Genomic DNA, 20,000 nt, shown 5'->3' on the forward strand with positions numbered 1-20,000 from the left:
TATAAACCCAACAGATCACTCAGATCATTACGATCACATCAACTAGAAATACCAAGGGTTCACTCAAAGCACGGCGAGTCCGCTTTTAGCTATGGAGCCAGAACCAGAACCAGCTTCCAGAAGAGATCAGGTGTGCTCCTACAGTAGCCACATTCACATCCAGACTCAAAACACTTCTGTTTAGCTGTGCATTTACTGAATGAGCTGTGCCACTGTGCGTCCGACTGTTTGCACTGTATTTTATTTTATTTTATTTTTTATTCTAAACTGTTTTAATTATTCCTATTTCTTTTGATTATTTTAATTTCTTCTATGTAAAGCACTTTGAATTACCATTGTGTATGAAATGTGCTATATAAATAAACTTGCCTTGCCTTGCCTTGCCTTGCCTTGCCTAGGGCTGGTGATATAGCCAATACAGTTCCCTATAAAACATCTCTAGATATCCGTTTACATTAGTGGTGTGGATTTTTCAGGAATCTTTCTGCGGGTTGTAGTGACTCATTGAACAACTCATTTACCAGATTTGTTTACCAGAGTTTTTACAGATCGTTTCAAAGCAGCTTTACCGTGATAACAGGAAAATAATGCAACAAAGATTGTTTCTAGCAGATCTAGAAGAAAATAGTGTCGTAGTAAGTTCAGTGATGGTTCATTTTTGTTGTAAAAAGTTATTAATTTAGTTCATTTATATATATATAGCCGCTCTGGATAAAACAGCGATGTCATCGTCCAGTTCAGTTCTCATATAATTGTGTCAGTTCAGCCAGATCAATAATATTGTTAAATATTAATGTGCTTTATAAGTAATAAACATAAAATCAATATCACATTTGCAATCGTGCTGACATATGACTTGCTTATGTAATATGTTATAAATATTAAAAGCAGCATATTTTAATATGTTAGTGGCAGTATTGCTTTAGTTCCTGAAACTTGCTCTGATACAAACATTATTCCATCATTTGTTGTTTATGATTGTATCTCATGTGTCCAAGTCAAACTTCATCCCCAAAACATGAAAGAAATAAGAATAAGAAATTATATTTTGTTTGAAAAATAATCTCTGTTTTTAGGAGCAAAAATCCAGCTTTTAATGTAGTTTATGTGTGTATGTGGAGTTATTAATCTGCTTTAACACACACCATGTGTAAGTTCATAAGTGGACAGCATTGCTGAGTATTTTCTGCTTAAAACTGCAGTGAACCAAAGACAGTCTCAAACACACGGTTTGAAATCGCTGGTGTTTCTGACGTCACACACTACCTTGACCAATCAGATCAACGTGTGATCGTCAACCAGTGGATCTCTGAGTGAGGAAGTGAGTGGAGGCGGGGCTCATTTGCATATTCATAGAACCGTGTAACCAATCAGGTCAACGTGTGATCGTCAACCAGTGGATCTTATTATTATTATTATTATTATTATTATTATTAAATGAGGCAAGGGTGTCGAGTTACATTCAAGATATTTTAACCCCTTATATTGGCATTAAGGGGCCATTATATATTTAAAACAGTAATATCCTATACTAAACCTAAACCAATCTTGACAAACTATATATCATTTGAAAGCTTACAATCTTTACATTACAAAAAAAGGCCTGAAAATGTTTTGAATATAAAGAAAACAATAATAGATTCAGCATTAGTGATGTGTCAGCGAGCTATAATGCACATACGTGATCTTCTGTGTTTCTTAGAGGATGAATTCATTTCAAAATCTGCCAAACTTCCAACACTACTTCTGAACAGGACGAATACTTCATAAATTGTATGAAAATTGTCAAAATAATGGTTCAGACTCAAACAACATATGGAAATGGCGGCACCCTTATATGGACAGTAATGTCCACTAGTGGAGAAGTGTGGTACTGCGCCCAAACTACATCTCATTGAACGCTCATTTTTTGAGATATCAACCTAAAATTTGACACAACTTGTTTAGATTTTTGGCTTTGATTTTTTTGCAGTTTTAGAGTCCACCAGGTTTTGAAAATATATATTTTATATAAAATATGAATAATACAATTTTTAACGTTGTACATTTTCATAAACTGAAACTTCTATAACTTTTATTCTGTTTAACTGTATTAATTTATTTCACTTCTACATAAATCTGCCAAACGTCTTCTTAAAAACAAGACCAATCTTACATCTATATTCCAAAGCATTCTTGAATTACAACCATTTAAGTTCGGAGTGTGCGTTTTCATGTCTATTAAAAAAGGGGGGCGCTTGATAAGGGGTTAAGACATGAAGATGTTTTTTTGAAGTAAAAAACATTTAAATATGTGATTTTGGTGATCAAAGATGAGTTTTAAAGGATAAAAAAATTTACTACAGCGGGACTAAGACACAACTCTTACACTCTTCAATGGGATTCGCAAGACAAGGATCATGAAACTAGTCAGTATTTAGGAAACTGTATCGCCAAATTTTGCTTGACCAACACGCCACAACATTGTCCATCGTCTCAACAAACAATTATGTGTAAATTAGTGAAAGTGGATCAAATCATTTTAAAGAGACTCCAATGAGCCACAAGAGGAGATTTAGCCCGCGCTCAGTATTGACCACGCGGTTGATTCATTAAAGACGCTGATGCAAACATGTGCAACTCATTTCTCCTCCCTTAATCCACTGTAATCCTGTTTAGCACTGAATGTGTCCATTATCTGCGGGAGTAATGAAGCCGGTTCTGCCAGCATCATGTTCATTCACAATCACGATAAAACTTCATAAAACATCGGCTGCTTGATGTCAAATATCATGTCAAATAAATATTACAAATCTTATTGTACAGGCTACGCTACTGTTCAAAAGTTAGTTTTTTTTATGAAATTAATAATTTTACTCAAGGACGGTGAAGACATTTAAAATGTTATAAATAAATATTTCAAGTAATGATCCTGAAAATTTGAATATATCATGTTTTCCACAAAAATATTGACTGTTTCAACACTGATAATAATCATAGTAAATGTGTCTTGAGCAGCAGATCATCATATTATACTGATTTCTGAAGGATCATGTGACACTGAAGACTGGAGTAATGATGCTGGACATTCAGCTTTGATCACAGGAATAAATTACACTTTACTAGATATTCACCAATTATTTTAAATTGCAATATACCATTTTTATTAAATTAATGCAGCCTTCTGGAGCAAATTTTTAAATATCTTACTGAACCCAAAATTTTGAATGGTGTTCAAGAGTGTTTAGTCAGGTTTATGCTTATAATAATTGTATGAATTTTTTTTTACGTTTCCAGCCACCGCCACTATTATTGATAATTTTCTCAAAAGGCTGAATCAGAATAATTTGTTGTAAAATATCTAAACATGGAATTTATTAGAAAATACACAGAATTTAAAACCACACAATTTTGCTTCTCAAGTAAATGTATCTCTTATTAATAGCATTAGCAATAGCACAAAAAAAAAAAAAATTATTTTGCATCTTTGCAAAAGTCTTTGCAGTGTGACATGAAGGCTTTAGCTTTCCGAATCTCAGGCTTTTGTTCCTGTTTCTTCACGGAGATTAGCATCAATTTACTCGAATTAACCTGAGCAGCAGAGTTGAGGCATGAGTGCTTCTGTGCAGATGAACAGGTGCATTCACACACACACACACTATCCCTAAACCTGCCCATCACAAACACACACACACACACACACACACACACACACACACACACACACACACACACACACACACACACACACACACACACTATCCCTAAACTATGGCGTTATTTTCCTGTCAAATGTCGAGAGCGCATTATTGTAGCGCGAAAGTACATTAATATAATGCGCGAGCGCGAATCTCTCTGCTCGCGCACGAAATATGATGCGCGAGCGCGAATATCTCTGCTCGCGCGCGGAATATAATGTACCGAGCGCGAATCCCGCGCGCGCGCTCTCAGATACACGATGCTCTTGTAAGAATGATCTCTGGGCTCGCTCAGAGAATATGCCTGCACTTAAAACCTGTTCAGTGCCATCGCGAATCTCTCCTCTTCGCTTAAAGTAAGCGTGTATGTGCTTAGACTGTGACCCGTGCGTTCGCGCATGCCTAAGTACTCTTCTCTTCCATTTCTTTCTCTTTGCTCTTGCCATAAACGCTGTCAAAACGGCAACAACCAATCATAAATAGGCTTCAACGGCTGACCAATGAAAACGCGACATCGTACATGGAATCTTATTGGTTGATATTGAACCGCACATGGAATAAGTTAAATCAAGACGAGCCGAGATGGATCCGCCGAATCGACGAGTTTTATTTGTTTTAATGTTAAATATGTCAAATGTATCTTAGAAATGTCTGGGAAGAGGGCGATTGGATTATTTTACATATAAATGAATGACCTAGACTGTCTATCTGCACAATATGTTTTGTAAAAATTGGTACTCCAGACTCTAAAGTTATCTGAAAGGAAATTTTACAGGGCTGGATTTCCCGAAACCTTCTTTAAATTATTATACCTTAAACTAAAGCTATATCTAACGTTAATACGTGTTTCCCGAAACGTTCTTATTTAAGTATAACTTTATAACATTTTACTAACATTCGTTAGTAAGGTTGGTCTGGACCACTCTTAGCTATAGGATACCTTATCACTGTGATAGGCTATATACGAATATAATTCTGAAGCTGTAGGCTAACACACCCAGTGTTCAATTAGGATTATGGCAAAGAATAAATTATGCAAAGATTCACTGCTAAATTCAAATGTGCTTTTGCACTGAACCAGAGACAAAGGCGCTTAACTCTTGTCATATTTCATACACATAGGCTATCTATTTTTTTCTATTCTACTAGTAGTAGCTACGTGGTGGTGGGGTACTTACGTTAGTTACTTACATTCTTATATGTATAAATATATTCCTTTGTGTTCAACAGATCAAAGAAATTCATACTGGTTTGAAACTACTTGAGTGGGAGTAAATTATGACTTTAATCATTTTAATTTTGGGTTTAATTTTAATTTTTCCCTTTAAGCAACAATAAGGTATAGTTCGGGGAACACGTCTAGAAAAGGTATCTTCAAATACCTTTAGAGTCTTATCTTAGATTCCCCCCAAATATTTGTTCAGATTTGAATTTAGCAGTTGATCTCGCTACGTACTTAATGGTTAATAACTGGTGTGATTGCACGAGACAATATGTTAATTATCAGACGTAAACTATTATTTTTGCCTTTTGGAATCGGCTTTCAAATCTATTTGGCTCAAAAATCTCACTTTCAATGGGCATGGCACCTGTAGTGTGAACAATGTGGTTGACAGTCTAGGTCATTTATATGTAAAATAATCCAATCGCCCTCTTCCCAGACATTTCTAAGATACATTTGACATATTTAACATCAAAACAAATAAAACTCGTCGATTCGGCGGATCCATCTCGGCTCGTCTTGATTGAACTTATTCCATGTGCGGTTCAATATCAACCAATAAGATTCCATGTACGATGTCGCGTTTTCATTGGTCAGCCGTTGAAGCCTATTTATGATTGGTTGTTGCCGTTTTGACAGCGTTTATGGCAAGAGCAAAGAGAAAGAAATGGAAGAGAAGAGTACTTAGGCATGCGCGAACGCACGGGTCACAGTCCAAGCACATACATATGGCGTTATTTTCCTGTCAAATGTCGAGAGCGCATTATTGTAGCGCGAAAGTACATTAATATAATGCGCGAGCGCGAATCTCTCTGCTCGCGCACGAAATATGATGCGCGAGCGCGAATCTCTCTGCTCGCGCGCGGAATATAATGTACCGAGCGCGAATCCCGCGCGCGCGCTCTCAGATACACGATGCTCTTGTAAGAATTTTCTCTGGGCTCGCTCAGAGAATATGCCTGCACTTAAAACCTGTTCAGTGCCATCGCGAATCTCTCCTCTTCGCTTAAAGTAAGCGTGTATGTGCTTAGACTGTGACCCGTGCGTTCGCGCATGCCTAAGTACTCTTCTCTTCCATTTCTTTCTCTTTGCTCTTGGCATAAACGCTGTCAAAACGGCAACAACCAATCATAAATAGGCTTCAACGACTGACCAATGAAAACGCGACATCGTACATGGAATCTTATTGGTTGATATTGAACCGCACATGGAATAAGTTCAATCAAGACGAGCCGAGATGGATCCGCCGAATCGACGAGTTTTATTTGTTTTAATGTTAAATATGTCAAATGTATCTTAGAAATGTCTGGGAAGAGGGCGATTGGATTATTTTACATATAAATGAATGACCTAGACTGTCTATCTGCACAATATGTTTTTGTAAAAATTGGTACTCCAGACTCTAAAGTTATCTGAAAGGAAATGTTACAGGGCTGGATTTCCCGAAACCTTCTTTAAATTATACCTTAAACTAAAGCTATATCTAACGTTAATACGTGTTTCCCGAAACGTTCTTATTTAAGTATAACTTTATAACATTTTACTAACATTCGTTAGTAAGGTTGGTCTGGACCACTCTTAGCTATAGGATACCTTATCACTGTGATAGGCTATATACGAATATAATTCTGAAGCTGTAGGCTAACACACCCAGTGTTCAATTAGGATTATGGCAAAGAATAAATTATGCAAAGATTCACTGCTAAATTCAATGTGCTTTTGCACTGAACCAGAGACAAAGGCGCTCAACTCTTGTCATATTTCATACACATATCTATTTTTTTCTATTCTACTAGTAGTAGCTACGTGGTGGTGGGGTACTTACGTGTTACTTACATTCTTATATGTATAAATATATTCCTTTGTGTTCAACAGATCAAATAAATTCATACTGGTTTGAAACTACTTGAGTAGGAGCTAAATTATGACTTTAATAATTTTAATTTTGGGTTTAATTTTCATTTTTCCCTTTAAGCAACAATAAGGTATAGTTCGGGGAACACGTCTAGAAAAGGTATCTTCAAATACCTTTAGAGTCTTATCTTAGATTCCCCCCAAATATTTGTTCAGATTTGAATTTAGCAGTTGATCTCGCTACGTACTTAATGGTTAATAACTGGTGTGATTGCACGAGACAATGTGTTAATTATCAGACGTAAAATATTATTTTTGCCTTTTGGAATCGGCTTTCAAATCTATTTGGCTCAAAAATCTCACTTTCAATGGGCATGGCACCTGTAGTGTGAACAATGTGGTTGACAGTCTAGGTCATTTATATGTAAAATAATCCAATCGCCCTCTTCCCAGACATTTCTAAGATACATTTGACATATTTAACATTAAAACAAATAAAACTCGTCGATTCGGCGGATCCATCTCGGCTCGTCTTGATTGAACTTATTCCATGTGCGGTTCAATATCAACCAATAAGATTCCATGTACGATGTCGCGTTTTCATTGGTCAGTCGTTGAAGCCTATTTATGATTGGTTGTTGCCGTTTTGACAGCGTTTATGCCAAGAGCAAAGAGAAAGAAATGGAAGAGAAGAGTACTTAGGCATGCGCGAACGCACGGGTCACAGTCCAAGCACATACACGCTTACTTTAAGCGAAGAGGAGAGATTCGCGATGGCACTGAACAGGTTTTAAGTGCAGGCATATTCTCTGAGCGAGCCCAGAGAAAATTCTTACAAGAGCATCGTGTATCTGAGAGCGCGCGCGCGGGATTCGCGCTCGGTACATTATATTCCGCGCGCGAGCAGAGAGATTCGCGCTCGCGCATCATATTTCGTGCGCGAGCAGAGAGATTCGCGCTCGCGCATTATATTAATGTACTTTCGCGCTACAATAATGCGCTCTCGACATTTGACAGGAAAATAACGCCATACTAAACCTGCCCATCACACACACACACACACACACACACACACACACACACACCCTATCCCTAAACCTGCCCATCACACACACACACACACACACACACACACACACACACACACACTCTCTATCCCTAAACCTTCCCATCACACACACACACACACACACACACACACACACACACACACACACACACACACACACACACACACACACACACACACACACACACAATCCCTAAACCTGCCCATCACACACACACACACACACACCCTATCCCTAAACCTTCCCATCTCACACACACACACACACAGCCCCTATCCCTAAACCTGCCCATCACACACACACACACACACACACACACCCATATCCCTAAACCTGCCCATCACACACACTCACACACACAGGTTAGGAGGAGTCCGAAGTGACTGAAGTTGATGTTGTTGTGCATGTGTGTGTCTATGTGCGTGTGTGTGTGTGTGTGTGTGTGTGTGTGTGTGTGTAAGAGAGAGTGTGTGTGTGCATGTGTGTCTGTGTGCATGTAAAAGAGAGAAATGAGAAATAACCGTGTGTGGGAGTGTGAGGGGGTTGTGTGTTTACACGTATTAATAAGGATCTGTAAAAGCCTGGGGTGATATCTGTCCCCCGGCGCCTCAGCTAATGGTTATAAATGCTGCAATATTTCACGATTTATTAATATCTGGGCCTCCAGCTGTAGACCTGCAGGACAGACGGCCTCAATACCTCAATACCTGTGATGCTCAACTCATTAAACTCATTTACAAATCATTATCCCCAAACTTTCTGTCCCCCTTACTCTCCTCCTCTTATAATCACTGCACACACACACATCCATGTGTCCAGATCAATGTGCATCACACACACGTACAGTAAAGCAGGAGACCTTAAAGTGTGCTTCATAATGGCCGATGCTTTCTTTCATATCTGGAAGGGTTTAAGTGGATTATGCCAGATATGCACGGATGAATCATTTTACAATAAGATCAATAACATGCATTTTTGAGCATATAGATAGAGAAAATTGATTTCCATAAAGTATACCAAACTTTATCGCATACAGTGCAATCAACTGCTTGTTTGTTAATATTGTTGCAAAATGTAATCATATTTTTGCCCAGCTCTAAATAAAAATTTGTATATATATATATATATATATATATATATATATATATATATATATATATATATACACACACACAGTACACTCATGTAAAGCTATACTATAGCAAATCTCCTCTGCTTGATTGTTTATATCATCACAAAATATGAACTACTATAATCTGATATGATTTAAGATATTATTGAGATTTTCTAAACATTAACATCATGATTTTTGAAACACTGAGTTGTGAAAAGCGCTTTACAAATACACTGTACTTGACTTTAACAATAAACAACATTTGTTTGTTGCAACCTGTTTTATTTCTGTAATCTGACATATTTAAATGTGTCATATTTTTAAATGTAATTTAATATGATATATTTAAATATGATATAACTCAGGATATTTAATGAAGAAAATACCCTTTTATAAATATATATATATGGTACTTATTGGAGGATTCGGGACATTTTTGCCGTGACGTGTGTGTGTGTGTGTGTGTGTGTGTGTGTGTGTGTGTGTGTGTGTGTGTGTGTGTAGGGTTGTGTGTTATTGACAAAAATATATATATATATATTCTGGGATTTTATCACTAATGATAATTAAACAATATTTTGTTTATTATTATAATGCGTGGTTGTTGTTTTTTTACAATATTTGTTTGTTTAAATAGATTTTTACCTTTATACATGTTTTAACTAAATAAATGTATGCATATTTTTTTGTGTCAAATTCTTACATTTAATCAATAAATTAAATTAGAATATGAATAATAAATAAAAATGTGCTGTTTTACAGTAATCGTGACAAACAGTGCTAATCTGTAATGATTCAGCGAGGTCAACTATGACATATAAATGCTGGTACAGTGTTCAGGATAAAGCTGAAGAGCCGGTAGTGTTAATGTGATGCTATGAAAAGCCATTGATATAAACTATAGTCTCACAGAGCTGGGTCTATACAGTCTTTAGTCTCAAATCTATGTTATAATCAAACTATCATAAGCGTGTAATCTGTCGACATGATGCCGGTGAATCTCAGAGCTTATGCAAACATTTCCACATCGCTGTTTTCTGATGCTTTCTGAACCGCTGACTCCTCAATGACAGATTTAGTTATTGAGAGGAAAGAGCGCAGCACATATTCACATATTCATATAAATGTCTCTCTCAGAACAAGTGTGGACGGCGTCGGGATGTTCGGTAACAGTATATCTCTGCAAAGCTATTTCCATATCATTTTACTTCTAAGCAAAAAACTAAAATAAGTTTGCCGTGAGAACATCAGGCTATGAATCACGTTCAGTCTCTTGTACGTTACGTGTGCTGCAGTTCACTTTACAGCCACCGGTGTCACTCAAAACAAGAGTTTCTGAATTCTACATTTAGTTGAAGAAAATTGCTCTTTAAGATGAAGGAAAAGTGGCGTGCACTCTTGAGTCAATCGAAGGAGGACAAAGAAACTGTTTTAAAAGGACAGTAGTGTCACGAGTCTTACCTGTATGTTGTCAAAAGAAGCTTTATTGGTCACGTCGTAGAGCAGCAGAAGAGCTGAAAACAGACACACGATATAATCACATTATGGAAGAATGAAAAACAACATCAACTCAGACGTTTGATGTCCTGTTGCACTCTTTACTAGAAGACAAAGCAGTTTAAAGCATGACTTCTTTCAGTGTGTGATGCATTTATGGAGTCAGTGCTTTATTTGGGGTTTGGGGGAAATGAGTCTGTGAAGGGCAAACATTAAACACACGAGGAACGAACACACACACACACACACACACACACACGCTTCTATTCAGAACGGAGAAGGTCTGAATGGAAATTTATCAGCTCTTAACAGCGACAGAGTTTCCCTGCAAGGCGCTTTTAATTCTTCGTTGTTTTATTTGCAAGACAATAAACCCGAACGAGTGTATTGTCTCGAACCGAGACCCGCGTTGAGTGACAGGAGCCAAACCTCGGGAAGAATGATAGGGAATGACAGCAGTGTTTCGGGGTCCTGTACGACCGTGTGTGTGTGTGTGAACCCAACGACACACACATTCAGGTGTGCAGACGGAAATAACTCACAGGTCATTCACGAGCATCTCTAAAGCCAGGTGTTCTCCATTTATAATGTCTGAACAAATATATGTTACAATAGAGCGGAAACACAAGCCGCTGTAACCTTGAAACTATTACTGCTCGTGTGTGTAAGATCGAGTATCAGAGAGAGATTGTAGAAGCTGACAGGTTTATACTGGTTTGAACACAGATCTAAACTTAAGTGTAATGATGAAATTCACACTGAAGGTTGGTTTCTTTTTAAAGACAACATGCAGATTATTGCAGAAGTGAAATCAGCTTTAAAAATACTACTGTAAAGCAAATTAACACTTTTTTAGATTTTACAACATAATGTGGACCCTAAAACTACTATAAAATCAAATATAGTATATATATAATAAAATAAAAATGTGTGCAACCAACTATTTTTAGTTAAAATTGTCACAGATTGCAAGGTAACACAATGTTCAAAACTGTTTTCACAGGATGGATTTGAATATATTGTAAAATGTAATTGGTTGAAACCAGGAAACTGATAAATTTTATTTTTCAGAATTCTTTGATGAATAGAAAGTTAAAAGAACAGAATTTATTGGAAAAAAAATCTGTCAGTTTTTATCAATTCAATGCATCCTTGCTGAATAAAAGTATTAATTTAATTATACATTTATACAGTATATATTTATATAAAAACCCTACATACCTCAAACTTTTGAACGGTAGTGTATGTCTGAAATTTCATACACATTTTAACATTTAACAACTTTAATAATGGTTAAAAATGGTTTTGGTTAGAGGCAAAAACTGCAATGACACTAAGTTTGTATTGGCTTATGCAAAAATCACACAAAAGCCATTTGAAAAGCAGCAATTTAATGACTCAAACGTGCCCAAAATATCTTAAATCCGCACTAGGTTTTGAAACAGCCATAATTTTGTACTTATGAAGCTTGAATGTTTTACTGTGTCACTAAACGCAGAAATATCGAGCACCCGATGTCTCCATGTAAAAAAAAAATATGTTGGTTTAACTTAAAAAAGCAAGTTACCTTAAAATTTTGAGTTATTTGTAATAAAAAATTTGAGTTAAAACAATGAAGAAGAATGGTTTAATAAACAAACTCAAAATAGTATGTTATCTTCACACATTAGTTATTGAAGTTGATTTGACAAAAGATAAAAAGTTGTGATAAAAAAATCATCAAAATATTTTTTTACAGTGTACGATGTGATGTCTGTTCTGTATATGTCAGGTTAGCATATGCAAAAGCTGGAACAAAAGATGCTTCAAATGCACATCGGCCGGAGTAAACAGCAGAACTGGAGCAGAGAAACAAAGGCTCTTCACAAAGTGTCTTTTCAGAGCCGAGTTCGACTGACGTGTGTGAGTGGCACTACAACAATGACTGCAATTATCAATCATTATGTCAAAACCATTTCTGAAGCCCATCATTATCTTGCTCTCAAAACCCTGTCCAAAAAAACCCTATCGTTTATTACTGACCCATGGGAGAGAAAGCAGACGAGTGAGCCTATAGCCACAAACCACAGCACTCGGAAAGCCTTTTCATCACTGATATGAGGTGAATTTTTTATTTTTATTTATTTTATTTTTTTTATGTAGGTGTCTTAATATATTAGCTATGCATTTGGTTTATAAGGTGGTTGAAAATCTATTTAGGTAAATAAGCCTGAGCGTTGAGATTGTTTAAACGGATAAACCTCATGCATCATTGATTTTGGGTTTCAAAGTGTCGTTTTCCCTTCACATTGTGTGTGTTTGTTTTATCTGATGGATAGATGATGAATATACTGTAGATCTGGTGAAGAATCATCATTTCTCATTCAGATCTCGCTAAAACATTTCTAGGCCACATTTCACCCTTAAGCCAAAATAAATCGGGTTTCAAATCAAGAAGATTAAGCCTATTTTTAGGACCACCCACCCAATTATCATCACCGTAATTTAAATGAGCATTTTATTCCCATTTATCCTCAATGGGAATTCCTGTTTTTCTGCTGGTGTTAATGTCAGCAACCAAAAGAAAAAAACTTTGTGACCAATCAGGTCGACGTGTGATCGCCAACTTCCTTTAACCACCCAATACCTAAACTTAAAGCCCCCCTGTAGTCAATCATTGTATTCCATACAACTCATTTTTGATCACCAAATTGATCTCTGAATACAATGTAATGAACTGACTCCATATGAGGAAATGTCATGAACTTGTAATTCCAGTGAAAAGCATGATAACTTAGACACTTCGAATTTATATGGAAACAAGCTTTAGGAGCTTTCCATCTTTACTCTCCTCATGTTACGTTGCATTCGGAGATCGACTACTTATGACTGACAGAATTCCAGCCACCGGAAACACTAACTGATCATAGATATATACACTAGATGTTGCCTTGGCTACGGCAGTTCATTGCAACGAATGGGGGCCCCTCCTCTTTGACTGTGCGTTCACACCGCCGGCGGCGAGAGCGTCAAATTGGCCGGAAGGCATTCATTTTCAATAAGAGCCGGCGGCGAGCTCCGGCGAGAGCGGCGCGGCGCGTCTTGGACGGCGAGAGCGGCGAGAAGAGTTGAAATTTGTCAACTTTATGGTAATAAGCTATGACGCGGTTCGGCGGCAACCAGCGGCAACCAATCGGAATGTAGAAGTCCTCCGCCTGAGAGGATACCAGAGAACACAATCCTGTAAACTTTGGTTCCGACCACATTAGTTCCTAAGCAAAATGGAGGAAAAGTTCATTATTTCTGTTGCGGGTTTCCCGTTATTGTACGACGTGTCCCTGTTTACATACAGGGACATTAATAAAAAGAACGACGAATGTAAAAGGTGTCTGAAATTGTTGGTGTTTTGTTACTTTCACATTAAAAATATTTTATTAGGTTAACTTATACCCTACGTGTGGCCAGTCTGCACAGAATATGATACTGATTTATGTTCAGTTCTCATTTGCTTTGCGGCTCCTTTAAATAAAGTTTTTAAAAAATCACGCATTCTAAAATCTACGTCAGAGCGCCAGAGCGTCCCCGAATCTCACGGCGTCGGTGGCAGGGCGGCGAGAGCGAATTTTGCCACTCTCGCCGCCGGCGGTGTGAACGTACGGTAATGCATCAGCATCAATGTAGAGGTCTAACGGAAATAAAATCACCATAAATCGTCATGTTTTAAAATCGTCATAGTTTTTTGGGGTTCGTTCCAACGGTCAGACATGTATTTATTATTGAGTCCAGAGAAAGAATTTTTTTTTTTTTTTTTTTTTAAACATTCTTCCTAGTTCAGATTTTGTTCGTGTGAACATCCATACGCAGCACAAAAGTCTGGCATCATCCATGAATTTGAAGTACAGGCGGAGATAGCAGCGTTACCTAGCTACTTCCTATGACAAGACCCCTGTTCCAAGAAGGCGGCGGTTTTGACGCATGCTTAGAACCCCAAGGCGACATATAGTGTATATATGCTAACTGATAAAGTGAGTCGTACAAAATCTTTCTTTTTAGGAAACTCTGTGTACACACACACTGTATAATGCTGGAGTTCATGTGTGGAGCCGCTGGTGACACTTCCAGCAGTTTCATGTTGTATCGAGCCGCATTAGTGTTTTTAAAAATAGCGATTTTCATAGAAGTGCCCCATGCACTCCCATTCAAAAGGCATTTTGAGCTAAAATGAAAATACGGTCAAACTTAAAAGTGGCGTTTCCATCCTAATTATTCTTTTACACGAAAGTTTGACTTCACACGAAAAAGCTGGATTTTCACCACAGGGGGACTTTAAGTCCTAAAAACAGAGATTATTTTTTAAACAAAATATAATTTCTTATTCTTATTTCTTTCATGTTTTGGGGATGAAGTTTGACTTGGACACATGAGATACAATCATAAACAACAAATGATGGAATAATATTTGTATCAGAGCAACTTTCAGGAACTAAAGCAATACTGGCACTAACATATTAAAATATGCTGCTTTTAATATTTATAACATATTACACAAGCAAGTCATATGTCAGCACGATTGCAAATGTGATATTGATTTTATGTTTATTACTTATAAAGCACATTAATATTTAACAATATTATTGATCTGGCTGAACTGACACAATTATATGAGAACTGGACTGGACGATGACATCGCTGTTTTATCCAGAGCGGCTCTATATATATAAATGAACTAAATTAATAACTTTTTACAACAAAAATGAACCATCACTGAACTTACTACGACACTATTTTCTTCTAGATCTGCTAGAAACAATCTTTGTTGCATTATTTTCCTGTTATCACGGTAAAGCCGCTTTGAAACGATCTGTAAAAACTCTATATAAATAAATAAAGGTGACTTGACTATTAATAAGCAGTAATTAGGATTATATTGAGGCAAAATTATAGTTATAGTGAGAATTAGACAGCGTATTACTTCAAAGAATATCATAAAAGGTTGCATTTCAGAAGCGCATAATGTATTTAAATGCATTCATCTCCCAGATCTCATGTGAAGGTGTGCTAGCAGTGTCTCTCGGTGAGCTGGACGACACACAGGCACAGATGGGAGAGGCAGTGTGTGGGCGTCACGAGTACAGTAGAGTCTCACACACACGGATACACTCGGACTAATAAACCATACATGCAGGACCGTACGACAGCCGTCTATGCGATGCGTTTGCATGTGACAAGCTCTTCAGGGGGAATCGTTGGCTGCATAAAAGTGTGCATTCATTTAAACGTCAATCAAACGTCAAAGCGCATGCTGAGTGTGTGTGTGTGTATGCATCAGAACCTCATTTAAAAAGGTCATAATAGCTGCTGTTTATGATCCAATCAGTCTCGTTTGAAAGTGTAGGAACGTGGGCTGGTGTGTGGGTCGCACATGCTCTCGGGAAGCGTTTTTTTGCTTAAGCATCACTGAAAAATGAACAATGCACTAAAACGGGAGCGCACAGCAGCCGACAGGAACATGCATGTAGTTATGACTGACTGTCGTTTGGTTCTGCTTTAGATGGCCGATACTTCAGTGCTGAAACACAAGCACGATTCAAGCTTACAGCGTTGAAATTCAGTAGTGCATCTCTGCTGAGGTATATGTGTGTACAAGGTATTATATATTCAAGAGATAGTTACTGTATGCTGAACAAGTCTTTACCACACGATAAAGTGTTACTACAGGATTTGCACACAAAAGTCGCTTTGCAAAATGTTTTCTACACGAGGACCCTTTTACAAGGTCTTCATTTTTTTTTGTCTCGACTAGAACAGGTTTTCCTGCTTGAATGTTGATTATTTTCCTCATATTCTCCATTGTTGCGGCTCCTCTCTTCCCAGTCTGTCAGTAACGCTCGGTTTACTTCCTGTCTCTATGAAGCCCCTCCTTCTGAAAAGCACACTGTGCTCTGATTGGTCGGCTGGAGCAGTGTGTTGTGATTGGTCGAGCGCTTTGAGTGTGTTTGGGAAAGTCCCGCCCCTTTTTCATAATCACCAGTTTAACACACTACTAACTAACTCAACCAGGTCCCGCCCCTTTATTCTGCGCATTAATTATTATAATGAGGAATATTGTGACGTGTTCGTTCCCGGAAGAAACTCAAGACTACAATGGAGGCGTTTCAGCGAGTAAAAAAAGTAAAACACTTGGTTTAATGTTCTAAAACTACGACCAAGAACCGAATTTCATCAACATGCCGAATTTTTTTTTTTATGTTTGCCATTTTCTCTCCCATAGAAAACCGTTTTAAGTGTCAACGCCCCCCTTTTCTTAATAGACATTAAATGGTTGTAATTCAAGAATGCTTTGGAATATAGACATAAGATTGGTCTTGTTTTAAAGAAGACGTTTGTCAGATTTGTGTAGAAGTTACAGAAAAAAAGTTATAGAAGTTTGAGTTTATGAACATGTACAATGTAAAAAATTTAATTATTCATATTTTATATAAAATATACTTTTTCAAAACCTGGTCGACTCTAAAACTGCAAAAAAATCAAAGCCAAAAAATCTGAACAAGTTGTGTTTCAAATTTTAGGTTGATATCTCAAAAAATCAGCTTTCAGTGAGATTTAGTTTGGGCGCAGTACCACACTTCTCCACTAGTGGACATTACTGCCCGTATAAGGGCGCCTCCATTTCCATATGTGTTTTTTTCTTTATATTTAAAACATTTTCAGACCTTTTTTTCTAAAAAAATTGAATGGATGCTATCTTTTGAACTCTTGGCATGAAAACAAACTGAGGTTTCCTCCATTCTTTCATGATTTTTCATGTTCATCACTATTTCAAAATAAAGGTCTGAACGCGTTAGGAGTATGAACATATTCTTGTTGCAAATTGATAAATTACGGATCCTCTGTCATTTATTTAGAAAATCAGTGGACAGCAGGAGAAGAACAACACTGAATGCAACTGATCAAATGCAGATAAACATATAATCATGCAGGACAGCACAATAAATGTTTTTTTTTTTTGCTGTTGCATTTACACAATTTCAATGTTTTTATTGATATTCAATTTAAATTATTTTTCCTTTTCAAATTTAAATACATACTCGGACTCAACGCGGGTGAATCACACTTATGCCGTTCTTTATGCATTTACAACATTTCTGTTTTCTCATTCATTTCTGTTGTGTTTATGCAGTTCAGTCATATTCATAATTCAATAATAATACATTTGTAGAGGCACATTTTAGTTTATTTATATGATAAACCGAAAGCCACTTAATGTAAAATCTAAACAAAACTAGTTGAGAAGCTGAAAGAGAGAGATAAAGTGAAGGAGAAACAGAGAAATAAAGTGTCAAATGGCTTAGATGTGCCATTTTTAGAATGATATTAATAAAAGCATTAACTAAGTCACAGCAGGAGTTTAGACAGAGAAACACTGCCAAACTTTTGCAACTTTAACACTTTCTTAATCTGTTTTTTGTACTTGTTATCTTGTTTTCCTTTAAAAATATCATGCATTAAAATTAGGCAAAATTTTCTCACCTCATTTGCATTTTAATTCCCTTGTTTTATTAATCATACGCTCATTTTATCAAATCCTGGCCATGCAATCAAAATTACTTCCCTAATTTTAATAAATCATGGCCACGATTTACTAATTCGTCCCGTTGTTTTACTAAAAGGGGTTTAAAAGTTAGTATAAAAGTTCATTATTTTGGTTATTGGGTGTAATAGAATAGGTTAGCATGCTTTAGGCCAGATTTACTAACAGTCTGCGCCAGCTCAAACCTTCTTTTGGTGTTAACCCCTTATATTGGCATTATATAATTAAAACAGTACTAAACCTAAACTAATCTTGACAAACTATATATCATTTGAAAGCTTACAATCTCTAGTTTACATATTTGGTGAATGATTTTCAAAATAAATTACAGAGGAGCCGTAATTTATCAATTTGCAACAAGAATATGTTCATACTCCTGAGGCGTTCAGACCTTTATTGTGAAATAGTGATGAACATGAAAAATCATGAAAGAATGGTAGAAAGCTTCAGTTTGTTTTCATGCCAAGAGTTCAAAAGATAGCATCCATTCAATTCTTTTAGAAAAAAAGCTCTGAAAATGTTTTAAATATAAAGAAAACAATAATAGATTCAGCATTAGTGATGTGGCGGCGAGCTATAATGCACATACGTGATCTTTTGTGTTTCTTAGAGGTAGAATTCATTTCAAAATCTGCCAAACTTACAACACTACTTCTGAATAGGATGTGTACTTCATAAATTGTATGAAAATTGTCAAAATAATGGTTCAGACTCAAACACATATGGAAATGGAGGCGCCCTTATATGGGCAGTAATGTCCACTAGTGGAGAAGTGTGGTACTGCGCCCAAACTAAATCTCACTGAAAGCTGATTTTTTGAGATATCAACCTAAAATTTGAAACACAACTTGTTCAGATTTTTGGCTTTGATTTTTTTCCACCAGGTTTTGAAAATATATATTTTATATAAAATATGAATAATTACATTTTTAACATTGTACATTTTCATAAACTCAAACTTCTATAACTTTTTGTCTGTTTAACTTTCTTAATTTATTTCACTTCTAAAAAAAATTGTGTCTTCTTTAAAACAAGACCAATCTTACATCTATATTCCAAAGAATTATTGAATTACAACCATTTAAGTTCGGAGTGTGCATTTTAATGTCTATTAAAAAAGGAGGTGCCGCTTAAGGGGTTACAAAACTACTGTCAGGATTTACTAAAGACACGCAGTGAACAATTTCCACTTAAAGGCGTGGACAGGGTTATTTTTGCATATGCATTTGTAGGAGTTTCCATTTCAGATGCGAAATGTATGAGAGTGGAGTATTTAAATGATCATGCACAGTGATTTACTAAGGATTAATTTACGGATATTTGCTGCATTATTTAAGCCAGACATTAATTTGCGCTGGTCTTGGTATATTGTGTTGGTCATTGCGGAAACGATCCGGATGCGTCTGTGCGTCGTCAGTACATCACGCGCTGAACTTTTATGGGATTGCGCTCTCAGGCTAATTTGTCCTGTTTAGTAAATCTGGCCCTTAATGTTCAGAAAACACATTATTTTTCACACAGGTGCTCTGAAACACTCTGATCAGTGGAGGCGGAGCTCATTTGCAAATTCATAGAACCGTGTATACTAAATGAGGCAAGGGTGTCGAGTTACATTCAAGATATTTTAAAGGCATGGGGAATTTTTTTTTCAAGGAAAATACTTTTCAATATGTAATTTTGGTGATCAAAGATGAATTTTAAGGGAACTTTTGATTAACTTTAATAATACCGTATCATTTCGAGTCGGATTCTGAAAATGTGGATGATCAAGTCAATCGATTGGAATGAACTTGAGCAGATCTTTTCACAGTGGTAAGTTCACACTGATTAATTTCATAATTTTAATTAATTTCTAAATTTCATCCATTTTCAGAAGGCCAAACAAAGCAGATTTGCTTCCACATGTAAGTAAAGTGTAACTCACCATGTGCGTCTCGGTAGTAGGCGTGTGTCACGCTCCTGAAGCGCTCCTGTCCCGCCGTGTCCCAGATCTACA

At 36.6% G+C, this 20,000-nt stretch overlaps 1 protein-coding gene across 1 annotated transcript in view; it reads right to left on the reverse strand.

The window, feature by feature from the left end:
• The window catches only part of rab26 (RAB26, member RAS oncogene family), a 95,593-nt gene that overhangs the window by 39,415 nt on the left and 36,178 nt on the right, over positions 1 to 20,000 (reverse strand). The window contains exons 4-5 of the mRNA XM_079595356.1: positions 19,929 to 19,995; positions 10,399 to 10,451 (exon numbers count right to left, since the gene is read on the reverse strand). Coding sequence (XP_079451482.1) covers positions 10,399 to 10,451; positions 19,929 to 19,995 — 120 coding nt within the window. The remainder of the gene's footprint in view (positions 1 to 10,398; positions 10,452 to 19,928; positions 19,996 to 20,000) is intronic.

This window comes from Phoxinus phoxinus (genome assembly GCF_949152265.1).
Source record: "Phoxinus phoxinus genome assembly, chromosome: 21".
Lineage (NCBI taxonomy): Eukaryota > Metazoa > Chordata > Actinopteri > Cypriniformes > Leuciscidae > Phoxinus > Phoxinus phoxinus.